This window comes from Anoplophora glabripennis, unplaced genomic scaffold (assembly GCF_000390285.2).
Source record: "Anoplophora glabripennis isolate ALB-LARVAE unplaced genomic scaffold, Agla_2.0 scaffold48, whole genome shotgun sequence".
NCBI classification, from domain to species: domain Eukaryota; kingdom Metazoa; phylum Arthropoda; class Insecta; order Coleoptera; family Cerambycidae; genus Anoplophora; species Anoplophora glabripennis.
Genome location: NW_019416270.1, coordinates 816,122 through 836,411, shown reverse-complemented (window position 1 = coordinate 836,411; position 20,290 = coordinate 816,122). Strand labels below are relative to the sequence as shown.

Here is a 20,290-nt window from a genome sequence, read left to right as displayed (position 1 = left end):
ACTATCAAAACCTATCACTGTACTCATGATGTAGTTTATTTGACCTGCTTAAAAATGTGTAAAATGATTTGTTAAAATATCGTCGACAGGATATCGTCTGTATGGTATTACTTATTTATTTTATAAAGCTATGTAGAAAGTCATATATTATATTTTGATTATAGGGTCTTAGTTGTCATTTCTTAAACACATAAAGGAAATATGGATACAAAAATATTCAAAAGTTTGATTGTCTCTTGACAAATATTCTAAACACATTACGCTTATAGTATGTATATTATTTTGGCTATATTTCCATGACTGTTAGAGACAGATCTAGTAAACAATATATGTTTCATAGAACATTATTACTTAGGATCTTATATAATTCTTTAATCCAATGTTCAATTGTTATTTGAAATCATTATTAAAACATTTAGAAAAATATGTATAACTTATGTGTTTACTGAATTAACAATTTCCGAGAAAGTTATTACGTCGTCGGTTTAGATTCCTTGGCGTTTTGATGTAACTTTTCCCTTCAGAAGAAATTGTTAAATTAGATAGATTAAGTCCTTTGATCGGTATTTATATTCGCTGTGTGTTTTAATCCATGGCGTTCCGGTGCATGGTTTGAAGTCAATAGCCTGTGACAGTCCTATCTTTGATTTTTACGAAAAAGTCATTTCCAGATTGCAGTAATTCTAGCCTTCGTCTCTATTTAAATCTTTCCTTTGGTTCGCTACATAACTTCAGCTACAACTAGAATTCCAGGTCTATTAAATATCTGCCCTGCCCTCCGCAATTTCAGATCTTCCCGTGCCAACGTCACTCTCAATATATGCTTTTATACGGGATGCTGTTGTCACCAGGACCTTGAAGAATATCGTTTTTGCGGGTCGTCTTGGAAAAATCTACTCCTGTCTAACTTGGCTATTGCATTGATACTATCTATGTTTTCTTAAGAAGCAGCATATATTGTCATATAATACATAAGGATCTATGAAATATATAGGTACAAGGGTTTATAGAAGAGCAGATTGATTCATCCTCTTTTCCTTCGCTTTTATGTGTACTTCTTATGGCTTGTTTAATATTTGTGTTAGTATATCTATTTTCTATGTTTCTCGACTTAATGGGGATGTGACTCGACGTCCACAGACCTAGACCTATGCTCTAGATCTAGGATGCCATCCGGTTTCTCTTAGATAAACTTCATTCTCAACTTTCTTGGCCGGACTGTTTTTAATCCTCTTATGTGCTGGGTCATGTAATAGGTTCTGTATCTTGATGATACGCTATATTGCATCCAAGATGAAGATTACATTTCCTTTGTCGACTTCTTTTCTACTCAGGTTCCGTTTCGGAGGTTTGGCAGTTCCTAATAAAATCGTATAATGCGATCCGCTAGACAAATGGTTTCCAGAGCCCTAATGATTTGCTCTCTTGAAATGAACCTGAGTACTATGACAAAATTTAGGTTCTTGACGGAACATCCTTAGCAGCGTCATCATTGAGTTCTACAGAAGCTATGTTAATGACAATCCAAAACTTATCCAGGCTAGTTTGTTTGGGATGTTTTTCAACTTCATCGTTCTGCTTATTTTGAACTTCCTTTCCAGTGTATAATCATTTATTGGTGGTTAGCTTGTCCACTAGATCTCAGGAGTCTTTGTTTTATTCGCTGGTAGACTGGAAATGTACTTCTAGCTCTGTCTCTGATTCACTCTCGCAAAACTTGGTATAACCATCATAAGAATACTAATTGACTTAAAATTTCAATTTCCTCGTCTTGAATTTCTCCAGTCGTCCTTGATAATAGTAGGTTTCCTTTCTGTAGGTTTCTTAATTTGTTTTTTTCTGTGGCAATTGTCAATGGTTGAACAATCGTCTAAGCCTTTGACATGGGAACCACCCCGGACATTGTTTTGGTAGTTACTATTTTTTCTTAAAGAAATATTGTAATAACTGAGGAAATATAGTAGATGTTTTTGTAGTTTACGAAAGTGGCCTTTCACATGATTCTAATTTTAACGAATTTAGTTAATAATCCACTGCAAAATAAAATTTAAAAAATATATTATCGTATTCGTGATTAACAGTTACAACAAATGTATTAACATTCTTGTCATTTGGCTCATCTCAATTTTGTCTCCGCATAGTCCCGGTTGAATATAATTTGCACATCTCCAAAGATGTATAGACTTTTTTGTTTGTTCCAGGGCGTTCTAAGGGTTCACGTTATCGAGGCCAGACATCTCATGAAAAAAGATATCAGCGTCCTTGGAAAAGGGAAGTCGGATCCCTACGCAGTTGTAACCGTAGGCGCGCAAGAATTCAAAACTAAAGTGATAGACAACAGCGTAGATCCTAAATGGGACTACTGGTGCGAGGTAAGTGTGACAGTATTGAAAACTTTTTGTTTTGTAGTGCTGCTCACCTTCTTTCTGCATGATAGATTTGTTACAAGTTCAAAACACATAACTGAGACATATAATAGGACAGCAATTAGAGCAGTTTAACACAAAGCTGATTAATAAATTGTAGGAGTAGGTGAACACAAACTTCACAGCTAATCGTAGATTTGTCTTAGAGAAAACTTATTAAGTTAACAGCAATTATTGTTTGTTTTTATATTATTTGTTTTTACGTATTATATTACCAGTTCCAAATACTGGAATCCAATGGGCAACAGCTATATGTTCATTTATGGGACAAAGATGACACAGGTGATGATGAAACTCTAGGAAGGTAAGAAATATAGAAAAAGATTACTTAAATGAAACATCAACGAGTTACATTTGATAGGGTCATTCAGTTGGTATAATATATAAATAGTTAGGAGTTTTAATTTTCAATAAGGTTTTAAAAATGTACATCAATATTTGTATTACAGGTAAATTAATAATTTAATTTCAGTCGCCATGTCAGATTAGAAGGTATTTATGTAAAATTTATACAAACGTGTTTCTAGAAATATGTCTGTAAAAAAATTAATTTTTTAGTACGAACATTTGACAGGATTAATTGTTCGTTCACGTTTCAAATAATATCGCACATAATATTTAGAAAAATAAAAAAACTACTGAATACAAATGGGACTCTAATTTGTCTTTAATCTGATTTTAAAAGAGTCATTTTCCAATTCATTTTCAAAAAAAAATATCTGTACTTCTTTTTTTATACTTGATTATATATTTGTTCTATTTTCTTAAGAGCCCCTTGATTATTTTTTGAATCGTTTTTAAAAATCTGTGGTATAATTTATAAATAACTAACCATCGATTTTTAGACGCAAACAGCAAAAATATGGCAGTCATAGGCATGCGCACTCAGTTGAAATACACTAATCCAAGAAATTGGCACACCATTAAAATAATTTTAGTAATTTATTATTGCTTTGTAAATAAGAAATTAAAATTTTATGCTCTGATTTATTTATAATATTAGTTTCACTAGAAAGATGCTTTGTGTCAATATAGCCCTTTTATTAATACTTAATAAAAGAAGTTCCATATTTTTTTATATGGAAATAAACAATAAATACTATTAGTTAATTATAATCGAGTATTTTCGCCTCTGTTTCGAATTGGTTAATATTCTATACATCTTAACCAAACCCATTTTGTCTACGAGATGCGCAGATCAAGAAGAGAGTGCACAATATAGGCCAGGAAATATAGAGTTGGACGCGACTTTTCGTTTCGGCAAGCTGAATTTATCACTATAGATGCTAAATGTTATGTACAATAAAATATTAGTTTCCACAGTCATAAAAATGGGTGGAAGATTGTTTACAGGCTGGTTAATTGTATAATTTTTACGTAATATCACGTTTTTCGCTTATAACTTTTTCCGTTCATTTCCACCAGAATACAGTAAAATCCTTTTTTTTCGTCTTCAAAAGACCTACAAAACTAGTCCTCGAGCGTAAAAAATATTGATTAGACCAAAAGTTATAAACAGAAGAAGTTTATTTATGACTTTTGAATTAAACATTTATAAACTGCGTTATTATTACCAGAACGTTTTGGCATCGCATCCTCTCATTCCTTATTATTGTCTAACAACTCACACGAAATCTAGAATCGGTAAGTTGAATAGTTTCCAAGTTATGGCCTCACAAACAAATTAACTAATTATTAGACTGGACGATCCCGAACATCTTCCACAATCGCACTGATTTTTTCCATGATAGATGTCATAATAATACATTGAAATCTATCATTTTCATTCATTTCAAATTTGCAACCTGGAAATTTTTTTATTTTTTAGCCTTAGTTGCAAAATGAAATATACGACGCACGCGCGTGATATAGTTATATATTATTACATATTCGGAAAGCTTATGAAAAGAGCTTTAAGTTAAAAAAAATCGTCAAGATTCGTTGAAAAACAACGGAGTTACAGACTGTCAAGGTTGACGGACTATTGTTAAACAAATTAAGTTGGTATTGACAAAACAAAAATTCTGTCATAACCAGCAATCCGAGTCCTTTCCCAGATAAAAATATTTTATTTGTGGAAGTATGTTAAGTGTATACGAAATATTGTTAAAAGTCAGAGGGTCGCAAGGGTAGGGGAAGCGAACAACAGCGAGTCGGAAGAAAATGACGATAATATTCATAGTCCTGCCATTAAGAAAGCGAAATTCGCTTGAAAATAATATATTTGACAGTCTGTAACTCCGTTGTTTTTCAACGAATCTTGAGTTAAAGTTCTTTTCATAAGCTTTCCGAATATGTAATAATGTATAACTATATCACGCGCGTGCGTCGCAACGAAGGCTAAAAAATAAAAAAAATTCGCAGGTTACAAATTTGAAATTAAAAAAATATATATAGATTTCAATGTATTATTGTGAAATCTATCATGAAAGAAATCAGTGCGATTGTGGAAGATACTCGGGATCGTCCAGACTAATAATTAGTTAATTAAGGCCATAACTTGTAAACTATTCAACTGACCGATTCCAGATTTCGTGTGAGTTATTAGACAGTGATAAGGAATGAGAGGATGCGATGCCAAAACGTTCTGGTAATAATAACGCAGTTTATAAATGTTTAATTTAAAAGTCATAAATAAATTTCTTCTGTTTATAACTTTTGATCTAATCAATATTTTTTGACGCTCGAGGGCTAGTTTTGTAGGTCTTTTGAAGACGAAAAAAGTACTTTACTGCTTTCTCGTGGAAATGAACGGAAAAGAGTTATAAGCGAAAAAAGTGGATTTACGTAAAAATTATACAATTAACCACCCTGTAAACAATCTTCCCCCCCCCACATAATATTTAGCATCTATAGTGATAAATTCAGCTTGCCCAAACAAAAAGTCGCGAAATGGTCATTTCCCAGCGCTTTTTCCTGGAATAGAAGTTACAAAGACGTACAAAAATTTTACGTAGGTCCGTAATTACATTTATTTAATGAAGGCTTTTGTGTCTAAATATTTTATATTTGCCCCCGTTACAAACGCAACAACATTTTCCCAAATATTTATTTACAAATTTGACACGTGAAAACTTATAAGCATTTAGTTTTAAATTGAAAGTAATTGTAATTAGGAAAATTATATATTATCAAACGCTTTGTTCTACCAGTGACAATTTTAAAAGTAAAGTTTTTTGTTTATACGTAAATTTGTAAAATTAACTCCATGCTACTAGCTATTTATACTTTTACTGAAAGAGTTCAAGACAATAAGAAACAACTGCTGGAATCTCGGGAGCCTTTCCTCTATTTTTATTTACACAGTTGTATAAAAAAAGTAAAATTTTGTTTTGGGGGATAGCCCATAAATGTATGATTTGTTTGTGCTTGATTTCTTTTTGTGGGGATACCTAAAATGTAAAATCTATAAAACACAGCCAGCGCAGCGTCGCTGGAAGATTTGCGTCAAAGAATCATCGACGAATGCCGTCGAATCACTCCAGAAATGCTTTGGAATGTGCGCGAACGTTTCGAACAAAATCTTCATTCTTGTATGGAAGCGGGTGGTCATCAGTTTGAACACTTAATCAACTAAGTAGTAAGTAAGCAAATAAACATAATTTAAATTTTAAAATGTAAATTTTTTCAAAGTATTGGGCGGAATTATAAAATTTAAAGTCTGTTGTAAAGAGAATTGTAAGAGCTTTCAAAAGAAATATTACTCAACCCCCAATGCCATTTAAATATTTTGGGGTGATGGTTACCCTTGCTTGGGGATGGAAGTGGCGGAGTCAAAAATACCAGCAAAGAATGTCCCCCTTAATCTAAAATCGACGGGTCTGAGCGTTTTTCTACAATCTTGACGCAGTTCCTGAAAATGACTCTGTTTCGTTTTCATTTGGCCACCCTGATTTCAATAAGATTTTTTTTTATCTCAGTGTAATTCAGTCTAACTTCAAAAATAAAAAAAAATTGTACATGTATTCTGCAATTAATTCCTGTAATAGAAATATTGTGTAACAAACAATTTTTTAAGTAAAGCAATCGTTAAAGTGTAGTATCAAAGTTTACAGAATAAATATTCTGTAAACTTTGGTACTACATATTTTTGGGCCCGCTGCAGGAATGCGGCAAACGTGTGGCGCCATTGCGGCGACAAAATTGCAGTTTGTTCAAGCGATTTATAACTTCGTTAGTTGCATTTGAGGAAGTTTTGTGGTAAAAAAACTGTAATATGGTGTGTGTGTGTGTGTAATATGCATGGAAAATTATGACCGTTTTCTTATTAAACTTTTGATCAATTGGGCCAGTTTACGCAAGTACGGCCCTGGAAAATTTTAAAATAAAATTTTCAGGATGTTTTGTTTCTAGACAAAAGATTGTTATTTCGAAAAAAAATGTACAAGATGATTTAAAAAGCTCAAATTTGGAATCCGAAAATATGTCCAACTGTTAAAAATTTTAATATTTTCATTTTTCCGTGTTTATTGCCATAGTATCAATGCTTTGAATGTTTTTTCAAAATGATTACTTTTGATAACTGTACTGTTAACAGGAATAGTTTTCAGTTGTAAAGGTAATAATGTTTATTGCCTTAACAATGTAAAAATTCCCAAATATTACGATAACGTTTGGCCTGCAATAAAATAGGTTTCCATAAAATACCAAATTTACTTTAGTTGATTTATGGCCCATAATATTTGTAATTGTTAAACAGTTGAAAGGACGAGTGAAAACTATTTTTAAATGTAAATAAAAGTCATTTGATCCTTTATTATTATTATTTTTTAATAAATTCACAATTAACATTGAAAAATAAATAGATAATTGAATTATACATATTAGTTTCGAAAACATTTCGAAATCTATGGCATCTTATTGTCCGTTCTCTTACGAAAAATATTGGGCTAAATACTTGTAGAATGGACGTACGTCTATGTATTTTAGAACCGCAAATCCGTTGTTGCAAAGGCGCCGCACTTTATCTTGCCACAGGTCTACAGCGACCATTAATTGACGATATGCATTCTCTCCTATCTTTTTCGTTTACCTCTCGAAATTAAAACTCTTCAGCCTCAAGCTTTCCCGCTTTGCATGTGCACAATGTTAGATTTAATAACTCAAAACAGAGTTTGTTTTCGTTTAACTTACAAAGCAAAAAGTTCGTGAGTAAAACAAGCTCTGTTAATTTATTGTTTAGTTTAAATGTTGTTGTAAGAAACTACATTGTACCTACATTAAAAATATTTTAATTTTTCACTAAATATTGCTATTATGTATGTCATATCTTGAATTTGGGATCTTTCCATTTCCATACGGATTTGTTCTAAAAATACAGATGGAAGATGGAAATTTTACATCCAGCTTGAATTATTCATAATATTTTGTAAATATAGGTCACTGTAAGTACGAGCGAAGCACAGTTTTTAACATGCTCTTGTTGGGACTGGGATCCGAAGATACCGGGTCAAATAACCGATGATTTTTTGGGAAGGTCAGCCCTGTTTGTAAATAATTGACACGTTTGCTCTATTTCCAATTTCACATTGTGCAGTTTTTGAAGCTTTCGCAACGATTTTGTGCTGACACTTTGTTTATTATATGTTACACAGTTTGTCGTGGAATGTATATCCGGTAGCCGGCTGAAGACTCATTTGTTTGATAAAGACAAGGGTCACCGTGATGACGATCTTGGAAGGTATCACAATTTCACGTTTATTTCCTTCCGTTATTTTTTCTGTTATAAGTGTGTCTTATTTGTATATTTTTCATTCTTAAATGTATTATTAGTTTCATTTCTAAGTTCTGTTATATTTTGTTCTCTTTGAAAATATGTTTAAGTATGTCCACATTTCAGGACTTAGAACACTGTTTATGCAATTAAAAAGTTAAAAATCAGGTCAGATATCGTTAAGCTATATTGACCTTTGTATATCAATAATAATTACTACTTTAAAATAATATTGATGACAAACAATTTCTTATGAAAATTGCCTAATTTAAACTAGAGTTTCTATAAAAGAAGTACTTTAGAAAATGTTATAATAATAAAGCCAACCTACATCATTGGACTAAATTTAACGAAATGCACTGGTAAATATCTCACTGTATTGACGCACCGAAAGCTCGTATTGTTTAAGTTTATGATAAAATTGTTTGTGCAGGTACTCATCTTTAGTTCCTAAAAAGTCGTTTTAGTGTGCAAACTTTCACAAACTACGTTAATCGGCTGGTATTTTGGATTTAGAACAATAAATAGACGACTCTATTTGAGTTTTATTTATGCGGTAGTGACACGGGATGATTCATAACCAGAAATCTTTAAAAATCCAATCTTATTATCAAGACACATCCAAAATCACTTAAAAAACAAAAAGCTTATTATTTGAAAACACAACATATATTAATTTTACCTCCACAGATTTAAAAAACATAAACATTATTTAATTCTACCAAATTCATTTATGAACATTTATTGATACCTACATTTGTATAGATTAATGGGGCGGCATATTCAGCATATTCAGTATTTCACTTATATACAGTTTGGCCCGATAAGAATCAGGATTCCCTCTTCTAAAATTGTTTTATACGTAGTAGTCTTCTAGACGTATTTGCTGAATCAATTACGATGAGGCAGTTGCTTTTTTTGGAAGCGAATTCGCTTTTTTTCACTTTTCAATCATTCTTTTAATCATAAGCATCAAATTTCATCAATTTATAATGCAACATATTTTTTTCATACAGACCTAAATTTTTAAATTTGTTTCGTTTCAGTTTAAACATCTAGGTGGCTTGGGAAACGTCTGAATATGAAAAATTAGTTAATTGCAGAAGATTCTAAAGTTGCTTTAAAAGAATTACAGCAAGCCATGGATTGCCAACTGGATCATTGTAATCGGTTCAACAAATACAGGCCGATTCACAATTTATCCAAAAATAATTGGGAATAGATGCGGCATGAGAAATTGAGTCCATATCTTAAAAAAATTTTTGTAATATCCTTATAGTTTCTGAGAAAAAAATTATTGAAGTTGTAGTACATTCAACCATTACATAGATGGACAACTGTAGTCTCTAGCGTCATTCGCAATACGCGCAAAAAGTCACGCGGCCTCAGCGACTCCGAATACTGAAATCCGATTTTACAATCGTCGTTGTGCTAGTGTTTACCTATTATCTCTGGTGTTTACAATAGTTTTTTTAGTAGTTAGTGTCAAAAATGACTTGCGCGTATAACAACTCGGAGTTGATGGATATCGTTTTAATTTATGGTGAAACAAGACATTTTGTATTATGGTGAAGCATTTGCATTATGGTGAAGCAAGACAGCATTTGTGTTAGTTCGTAGAAACTGAGTAAGACGGACCCAAATGTGTTTACACGTCAATGGATAAAATTTTGAACAGTTGTTGTAACATTAGCTATGTTACATTTAGTCCAAGCATTCTGTCACGGATTAATGTTAAATTTGCAGAAATTATTACCTGGACAAAAAAAATATGACCGTATAGAAAATTAAATTTTAAATTGAGTTTCTGGTTCTTTAAACTCGATCCAATATGGCGAACATGGTTAAAAAAAATTGCAAAGTTGAAAAAAATGGTTTTTCTAAAATAACTAAAAAAATATAGCACGGATTGAAAAATTTTAAACGAGAAAGTTGTAGGTTTCAAAAAGATCTATCGACTGATTTTTTGAAAGTATCGATTGCTTTGTTACTTTTCGAGATATATCGAAAAATCCGTTAAAAATCTTCTCTTTTCTCTTCTTCTATAACTTCTATAACCATGTTCGCCATATTGGATCGAGTTTAAAGAACAAGAAACTCAATTTAAAATTTAATTTTCTATGTTGTCATATTTTTTTTGTCCAGGTAATAATTTCTGTAAGCATTTCTCTATAATGCTTGGACTAATTACTTTATTATTTAAACCCACAAATTAATTTTATTAATAATAACAATAACGGCAAAGGCAGTTGAATTTGCTGATATAAAATCAGCATTATGCGAGGTCAGGTTTTACAGTGGACCAGCTTCCAGTTTTTGATTTTTTCTTTACAAAATTGATTCTTTTTTTGGATAAGTTCTGAATCATCCTGTATATCTAGAAGGCCACTATGTAAAAAATAAAGTTTTAATTATGTTGTGTGTCTCAAAAAAATAAAGAGACGTGGTAGGTCTTAGTGGACCATACAGTATGTATGCCTACCTAAAAACATATTTGTGTTAAATTATGTTTTATTTTATAATCTTTTTTTACTAATCATGTACAATATGTAAAGTATTGTGTTAAAATACATATAATAAAGATGATTATTATCATTAGATGTAAATCCTGTATAATATAATTACATACAAGAAAACTGTTTATAACGATGTACACTGAAAAAAGTGTCTAAGTGTCTAAAGGACTTTGCTTTGCTATATTTATTAAACTGTAGATACACCTCCAATACTTTTTCTTAATTTAACCACATAAATTCAACGCTAATTGTGCATAGTTTGTATATTTGACTAAAATTCTTGGTGTTGTGTCGCATTTGGCTTAACTCATACCTATAACCTCCACATATATTCTTAATAACTCGTGACGTATGTATTTCAATAAAAATAATACATTTTTTAAATTAGGGCTACCATCGAGATTTCAAACATCGTTAACAAAGGATCTGACGATATGGTAAGTACAGACATAGAATTTAAAGAAGAATTTAAAGATACCTATTAAACTGATCCAAGTTAATTCAAGAAATATTCTTCTAAATTCTCATGGAAAAAAAATAAATCCAAATTGTACTAATAAAATTAAATAATGTTTCCCTTCATAGAAATTATCTGCTACTTTTCTCCTAACAGCCATAGCTTTAAACAAAGACCAGCACGAAATTTTATTGTTGTCATTAAGGATTGTATTTTCAAGTAGCCTCTTATTAAACATGGAATTAATATATATCTGAATATTAATAAATATTAAATTATACATATAAAACTTTCTCAGAAAATTAATGTCACAAGTTTTCATTTAAATTTATATCTATTTTCCTTTTTACTCAGATATTAGTAAAAACAAATAGATAGTATGACATGTTCTAAAAGATGTTTAATTCTCTTTCATACCAATTCAATATTAATACGTTTATTGATCAACCAAAATTTTAGTGGGTTACATTGGAACAAGCCAAACATGGAATGGTACATCTCAGATTGACTTGGTTATCACTAAGCAAAAATTATGGGGATCTAGATGCGGTACGTAATTACATAATAGTATATTTCGCTATTCTTTCCAATTGTTGCTCACAATTTTCAGGTGCTACAAGAAACCCAAATGCTTAGAGCTTCAAACTTGAACACAGCTCTACTTACGGTGTTTTTGGATTCTGCAAAAAATCTACCTGTAAATATGCAAAAAAAGTTTGTAATGATATTCGTAACTATATTTTATTGTAGCAAGCAAGAGCGTCCACAAAACCTGACCCTTATGCCGTTCTAAAAGTCGGCAACAGCACCCAGCAAACAAACGTTTTGATGAGGACCATCCACCCAGTATGGGAACAGGGTTTTACATTCTTGGTTTCCAACCCAGAAAATGATTCAATGTTCTTGAGCATAATGGACCAGAAAACCTCTACGGAAATCGGAAATATCATCTACAAAATTAAGAACCTCGGCAACAGGACAAATTTGGAAGTGAGCAAGGAACCGTTTTCCTTGCTGAAATCTGGACCTGAGAGCAAAGTCGTCATGTCCATACATTTAAGGGTGAATGTCCAACATGTATTTTGACTAGTGATTTTAATACATGATTTTTAGATTTTGAAAAGAACTGGTGAGGAACCATCGATGATGATGATGGGTGATGACCCAAAGGCTGCAGAATTTACGACATTTGCCACAGAGTGGGATACTGCTACTGTGTCCGAAGGTTGAGAAACTTTCTACTCATCATATACATTTAAATATTTTCTTTAACAATATATTTTTATTTTATTTAACTGTTTTAGATGGCAGTCAAGGCTCCAATCGTACAGGAAAAGACAAAGAGGAGTTATCAGGTGTAGAGAGACGCTCTGTAGATGCCGGTGAAGTCGATGAAATTATAGAAGATAGTTCTATATCACTTGTCAGCAATGTCCCTTCAACACATAACACGGAAGGGTTGCTTCACAGGACTCCTAGTATCACTTCGTAAGTGCATACATAATTAATCTAACTGTCTTTAGTTAATCTTTGTACAGTTCCGCAGGTGAAGCAGGACTGGGCAGAATCCAAATGACTTTAAGATACAGTGTGCAAAGGCAGCGTCTGATTGTAGTTGTCCACAAAGTTATGTGAGTATATATTACCTCTATTAACTGAACTGAACTTGATCTGTTAAATATTATTTTAGGAATATTCCAATCAAAGATCCATCTAACATACCTGATCCTTATGTGAAGCTCTACTTACTCCCTGAAAGGGCTAAAGATACCAAGAGAAAAACTCAGGTAAGCTGAACAACAAATTTCAAACTAAGATAAGAAATCATATTATACGTGCAAGCATATTCCTATTATTACAATTTGTGCACATCTTGTATATACACATTATTGTTGTTTCAGGTAATTAAAGATAACTGCAATCCAGTTTTTGATGAAAGTTTCGAGTACGTGCTTAATCCTGCAGAATTGGGAACGAAACAACTGGAAGTTACCGTTGGTACACAGAAACAGTTGTTCTACTCTAGCAGTAACATTTTGGGTCAAGTAAGTTAATAAAAATATGCACATTTTTAACCATTTTTTTTTTAATTTTGCGTTTAATTCTTTTAGGTAATCATCGATCTTGGAAAACTTAATTTGAGCCAGCCTTACAATATGTGGTTCGACTTACAACCAGAAATTGATCATGACTAAAAAATTGGAGCTTGAAAGATTGACTGAAGATTAGATCTGATTTTGTTGAGAGAATGTGGATCTTACCAAAACCCACGAAACATTTTTAGTCTAAATTTGACAATATCAGATCTAATCTCAAAATGTTTATTTATTAATATTATACTTGTGATTTCTAATGTGCTTACGTCTGGCAAAGCGACATTAAATATGCTCTTGCATGCATATATGTATGTATGTATGTCATTAATTCAATTAAATAATTAATACAAGAACCGTCAGATATAATTTTCCGTACAAATATGTTTAATTTTTTCATACCTGTTGTTTCACTTTGAAATATGTTTGCTACCCATAAATTTCCATTAGTTTGTAAAAGGTCGCTCAGGATAAAAGACAATCTAATCAAAATGCTTGTTACTTTCTATACCAGCAAAAATATTCGTATTTCGTACAACTACTGGTAATCTAAACAACGTGGAACAATAATATGAGAGGATACAAAATTATTTGCTCATTTTTTCAAAATATGTTTTCAAAATTTAATAGAAAACCATAAAGAATGTATTATAGATTCTAAATATGTTTAATTTATTGATTTAATTTTAGGTACCAGATAATCGGGTATACGTAGTGAGCTGTTGTTTATTTTAAGTTTAACAAAATAGAAAAAATACTTGACTATACGTATCGCATTACTCTTGAGAAAGGTGAAAGATTTTGTTTAATTTTAGTGCACTTAAAGATCTGACGCTGACAAATATAAAAATTATTTTTCTTCTATGTATATTCTACAATGTTTTTACTTTTTTATATTATATATATTGTTATATACACTGTTTAATTAAATGTTGTAATATATGGAGCATATTGAAATGAAAGTTTTATTGAAAGTCCTCATAGCCCTCGATTATCTATCTTTTTGAAATTATCAACGAATAACTGAGAATTTTGATATTCATTTGTATTTACTTTTTTATCGAAAATAAATGAGGTGAAATTTTTATACCCAGACATTATTAAGACACTTTTGTTTTTTTTATAAGCGCTTATTTTTTTTTAATTCAGAGCATTTGTCTGATTACGGTGATATAGTTTACTTTTTTCTCGTCAAGATACCAAATTACCATTTTTACAAAGAGTTATTTGAGTCCAAAACACCCATCTGTTGCTTCAAACGAAATATTGATAGTTCAATTAAATTTCCATTTATAATGTCAAAGTTCAGATAACCAAAAATACAATTTTGACATGAAGAGCGAAGTAGACTTCAAACTTATGATTAGCTTGAAATTGAAAATTACCTATCTGATTATGTTTTATGTGAAAATTGCATTTTTAATTAAGTACACTATTGCCTATAAAAAATTTACTGCTGTCAAAATGTTTCCACTTCAAAATAGTCGGACAGATATACCTATATTTCACAATTCAATATAGACAAGGCGAAATCGGCGGCTTCGTATGAAAAAATTAGTGGATTTGATTTTTTTGCATAATGTAAAATAATACGCATTGCAATGTAATTACACCAAATAACTCCTCAGTATTTTGTCAAGGGATGTTTAAAGATTACTTTTAAACTTTAGTAACATCAAAGAGTCTTGAAAATGACCGTTTTTGCATTTTTTTCGTACTTTAAATTGTTTACAACTCGGAAACCGGTGATTTTAGGAGCATAGTGCATATGAACTATTTTGTTTAGAATACCCCTTAAAAAACTTTGTCCAGAGCAAAACAAGTAATTTTTACAATTTGTTTTAAAAAAATTAGTTTAAACAAATTATGACCAGGTTACCGGCCGGTAACATTTTGATCCTCATTCAGGGACGTCTTACGGAGGTGAATATGCAAAAAAATCAAATCCACTAATTTTTTCATACGAAGCCGCCGATTGCGCCTTGTCTAATACTGAAATTATTATTAATAAAAAAAAGGATATAGTCACTGACACCTCATCACAGATTGAGTGTAAGGGCAAAATATTTTCTGTTAATGAAAGTTTGGACATTAATATTTAAAAAAAGAACAGAATGTCAAATTAAAAGGAAATAATTTTATCTGCTTCCACTGTAGTAAATAAAGTATTAAATACATTGTTTTTAAGGAGTTAAGTGGATTTTACCGTAGAACTGGAAATTGTTATGGACAAAGGAAGGTAAGTGAGGTAACTTAAAACGTAAAGCGATTTCGAGTTATAAATGCGTATTTTATGAACAAATAAATAGAAATATTTGATGAACATTACATTTTATTAATTATTATGAATGAATATTTATAGTAATTGTACAGTTATTACATTTAGTAACATTTATAAAATCTGGAAAATTATTCCCCCCGCGTTTACTAATTCACATTTTTCTCAAAATGATTTGATCGCTTCATTTCAGTCACCGGAGGCTCAATATTATCTGACTGATCTATTAAAACAGCATAATGCGACGTACTACTAGAACCTGAAGTTGAAGTGTTATTGTAAAGAATCCTGTTGGCTATTTCAATTTTGTTACTTAAACTGTCAGCAACATAACTCTCTGCAATTGTGGCTGATTTCCACCCACCATGTCTCTTGATTGCTAATACATCAACTCCTGTATTAGCCAGTAACATTGCCGATGTTCTTTGGAATGAATGGCCTGTATATGTTTCAGGATGTTCTAGTTTCAAAAACTGTACAATCTTATTAGGAATCATAGAAAGGGTATTCTTACCGATTGGTTGGTTGTAACATCTACCTGCTTCATAGCGCATAAAAAAGCATGAAATTTCAGTTTTAATTTCCAATCTAATCTTGATATATTTCTTGAAAATTTCTAGGTGAGGAACATAACCCAGACGAGAAGTAATTGTAAACGTACGTGACATACCTACCATTTTTATAATCTGGAATTGTAACTACAATAACGTCATCGAAATTTTTGAAATTGATGTCCAAAGTAAGTTTGCATAACTCATCAGAACGGCATGCTCCCGCAATGCCTAAGACCGGCACTATACCTTCATTAACAAATATGTGTTATCGGGTGCCTGAACGAGAAAATCGTTGACTTGTTCTCTTGCAAAAACGTTTGACTTTTTAGGTGTATAGCCGTCATTCTTACGTTTCAAAAATGCTCTCAGCTTGGGGTCTTTTGATATATCCACGTTCTCTATGAAAATGGTTGACTTAATTATTGAGTATTCACTTCACAAACTCATCGGTGACTTTAAAGTTCTTGACTTCTCCATGAAATATGCTAGCAGTGGCATTTCAGAAACACCAGTATTTTTGTTCAGGCACCATTCTTTGAAATTTCTATATGCTCGCCCGTAGCACACTTTCGCCTTCTCGGGCAATAAAAATTCGCAGGCAGCATTTGCATCTCTTTCTATTTGAATATCATTAATTTAGAAATAATAATTCAAAATCAGCAAAATTGCAACTTTTATGTATTTATACACACCTTAGAAACGACAAAATCCAAACAACCAAGACTTTGGAAGATTTCGAATAATGTCAAAATGATTGATTAAGAAATGTCAAAAAATAAAACCTAATTTTTATTTCATGAACCATAAAGGACTGTGGGAGCAGATAAAATGTTATACACCATGTGCAGTTAAGTATAATTTACCAATCTCGGGCGCAAAATCATCCTCGACTGGTAAATAATACTTTCCTCCTTTATGGTGTAAATAACTATTAAGTAAATAACGACAATAACGAAAATTCAAAATTTATACTATAGGTACCTAATGAATTAAAAATCCATTTTGTAATCGTAAAATTTGGTACGATATTTCCATAGCTAGCTAATAGACTTTATCGTCATTAAGAAAAACTGTTTTCGAAATGTTAATTCAATTATACTTTCAGGAATTCGTGCTTCAAAATGGGTAGTGAAAAGTAATTATTTTTAACCAAAAGTGAACACTCATATAACAACTTGGGCTAAACAATATTTGGCTTGTCAAAAATTAAAAGTTCATAAACACAACAACCTCGAACAATTTAATTATTCCTCAAGGTAGACTTGTACATATCCATTGGATATTGTTGGACTTTTACCTCCATCTACTGCTTATTGTTATACAGGGTAGCCCATCGAAAACGTATCGCAAGGCATTACAGGGTAGTAATGAACTTTTCGGCAAAATCCAAAAACAGGTAAAGTTTGCTTCTGAGGGGGACAACTTTTGGCACAAAAAGCATAGCAAAATCTTCAACCCCCTAAGTGGGGGTGCCATCCCCCAAATTTTTTTAAATGGGAATGGGGGTCAAATGGGGTCATTAGAAAGGGCTTTTAATTCTCTATACATCGATTCTTACTTTTTGAAAATCGATCCATTATTTTAGAAAATATGCAGCTTTGAAAATACGAAAAATATTTTTGACAAGAAATGCGAAAATCGATTTAATTTCGAGATAATCGAGAGAGGTGTACATGTATATCCACGAGGTTTTCCGTAGAATCATACAGCAATTAAAGTTACGGTAACCTATTTTATAACTCTATGCAAAGCTAACACGGAATCTTCATTTTGAAAATATATTAAAAAAAGGTGTACATATCCTATGAATAGTGCCCCAGGATCGTTGGTAAAACCTTGGGAATGAAACCAAAAGTGGTCATGTGGACATACACTGCAATTATGAGGCCAATTTCATCTTAAGGGGCTGTCGTCTGGTGGTCAAAAGTCCAGTATACAACTAAACAAAAGCTCAGCCAGGTACAAATAATAGCTTGTCTGAGCGTAACTGGAGCTATGCGAACAGCACCCACCATAGCAATGGAGGTAATGCTGTGTTTGGATATCTATCTAAGAGAAGTGGCCTTGACAACCATGCTTCGCCTCAAGAACGTTGGTTTCAAACCTAATATAGGATGCGGAGAAATTAGGAGTCGCCTATGGAATGGGGTCGTCAGGAAGATGACACTTCTGCAGGCAGACACTGACAGTATTTCTTCCCAGTTTGCGTTTGATAGACCCTACACAGTACTCATTAAGAGACAGTGGAGGATGTATTCAACGTCTTCACGGGCGGATTAAAACGAGGGAAGGTGCAGGATTTGGAATTTATTCTAGATCCCTGTATATTCGATATCACTGGGCAGTGGATGTGCATGCTAGTATGATACAAACGGAATTAGCAGCCAAAGAAATTGCCTGTAGGCGCACTGCGGGTAAAATCATCAGAATCTATATACAGACAGTAGACAAGCATTACTGATCTTACGTAATCATAAGATAATGACTAGGTCAGTACGGGAATGCCACTAGGCACTTGCTAGAAAGTAAATTGTAATTACTCCGTACATAAAATATATTCCTTTTTTTTGGGTAGCAGATTTGTTATTATACAACGACAAATTTATTAATAGTGAACATATATCATTTGGAATAACGCTCATTACATACATTTCACGAAATTTCAATATTTCGGTGACAGTTTGATGATGTTACTACAAATTGACTGTTTCTTTTCATTAATACTAGAAAGTCTTTATCAGGGCGTGGGATCTGTTTCTTTTTATAGCAGGGCATAAAATTCAATACAAACCTTTCTTAGCTCCAATTCAACGACCGTCTTACGCAATTTTTATTACCCTATTTTAGCGCGTATGTTCGCGGTTCTCCCACGTTTGCAGCAAAACCGTTTTGTGGCACAATAAAAATAAGCCTGTAAATTGGAGGATAAGGTCGTTTGTTAAGTGATATCTGTTCATTATTTTTCTAATTGAAATGCAGGTCACAAATTTACGGCGTATTATGTGCATCATTCTAATTTAAATATCTAATTTAGAGTAATTGAGTTTTAAAATGGTTCAGTTTCGTGTCTCAGTTCAAGCCTGGTCTTCGACGATTAGTGAAAACGCCAAGTTTTGTGTAATCGATACACTTTAAAGATACTCTATCATGTTCGTATAACAAGGTAAGAATTTGTATAATAATTAAAGCACTTAATAGTGACAGTATTGTAGTGATCCCTGGTGCTTTTATTTGGAAAAAATAATTTTACTATAAAAAACTTATTCATAACTGCTGTTATCAGTATTTATTTGAATTTCACTCATCTCAAACTTCTTTTCTGTGTACGCTACTGCTTGCCTGCATATCTTAGGTATTCTCGCCAGTGTCCCTTTATGACATTCTTTTTCTATGAAACCTTTTTCTATTATTATATTTTTTATAGAATTAGAGATGTTATACAGTGTGACCCATTTTAAATGGAAATACCGATTTAATAATTATTATTAGGGTTATTTTATATTTTATTTATAGGGGTATAGGGTTTTATTTTATATTTTATTTATAGGGTTTTAGGGTTCTTTTATATTTAATTTATTTATTTTATTTAATATTTTATTTAGGGTTAATTATTATTATTAGGGTTATTTTTTTTAAATGGGTTATTTTTTTAAAATAGAAGATATAGCTTCAAAAACTATGTCATATGATATTTGAATTTATTTTCGGTAATAAAGCCTACTTATTATTTTTTCATCATCAAATTTGACAAAAATTGGATAGCGATTTGTGAAAAAATATTCATTGATAATTGTAAAATTAATATTAATTGTTTGTATTACTTCTACTACCCCTAAATGCAGTGAATAAAATCCATGGAAGAAACAGAAAATTAAAAATAACGACAAAAGCCATGAAACGACACACAATGCATTTGTTAATGAGGGTTGCTTTCGCTGTACAGCAAGAAATAAACGCTCTCTCAACGGTAATAATAAATAATTTTATTGAAAACTAGTGTATAGAAAACTTGTATATGAAAAGACGTGTTGACGGGGTGTGTTCGTTGGAGAGTGCCTGTGGTTGAAGTCGGTCGTAGGTAGCTCGGTAGTCGGTGGCAGAAGTCCCTGGTCCTGGCGCCACTCTGCAGGGGTCGGCTTCCGGGAACCCCGTCGTGCGTCCGGCGGCGTTCTTGACGTTGTACTTAAAAATGGGTCACTTGCAACATGTGTACCCACAGTTACATTGTGTAGAATTAGACGTTTGAGTGTATA

At 32.0% G+C, this 20,290-nt stretch overlaps 1 protein-coding gene across 1 annotated transcript in view; it reads left to right on the top strand.

Moving 5' to 3' along the window:
* Positions 1-14,140, top strand: part of LOC108904977 (extended synaptotagmin-2) — a 30,348-nt gene extending 16,208 nt beyond the window's left edge. Inside the window, exons 9-20 of the mRNA XM_018707717.2 lie at positions 2,202-2,372; positions 2,645-2,730; positions 11,044-11,092; positions 11,572-11,661; positions 11,723-11,809; positions 11,863-12,174; positions 12,226-12,337; positions 12,417-12,600; positions 12,651-12,743; positions 12,803-12,899; positions 13,014-13,157; positions 13,224-14,140. Of these exons, the coding sequence (XP_018563233.1) occupies positions 2,202-2,372; positions 2,645-2,730; positions 11,044-11,092; positions 11,572-11,661; positions 11,723-11,809; positions 11,863-12,174; positions 12,226-12,337; positions 12,417-12,600; positions 12,651-12,743; positions 12,803-12,899; positions 13,014-13,157; positions 13,224-13,307 (1,509 nt within the window). The 3' untranslated portion in view covers positions 13,308-14,140. The remainder of the gene's footprint in view (positions 1-2,201; positions 2,373-2,644; positions 2,731-11,043; positions 11,093-11,571; positions 11,662-11,722; positions 11,810-11,862; positions 12,175-12,225; positions 12,338-12,416; positions 12,601-12,650; positions 12,744-12,802; positions 12,900-13,013; positions 13,158-13,223) is intronic.
* The last annotated feature ends 6,150 nt before the right edge of the window (positions 14,141-20,290 follow it).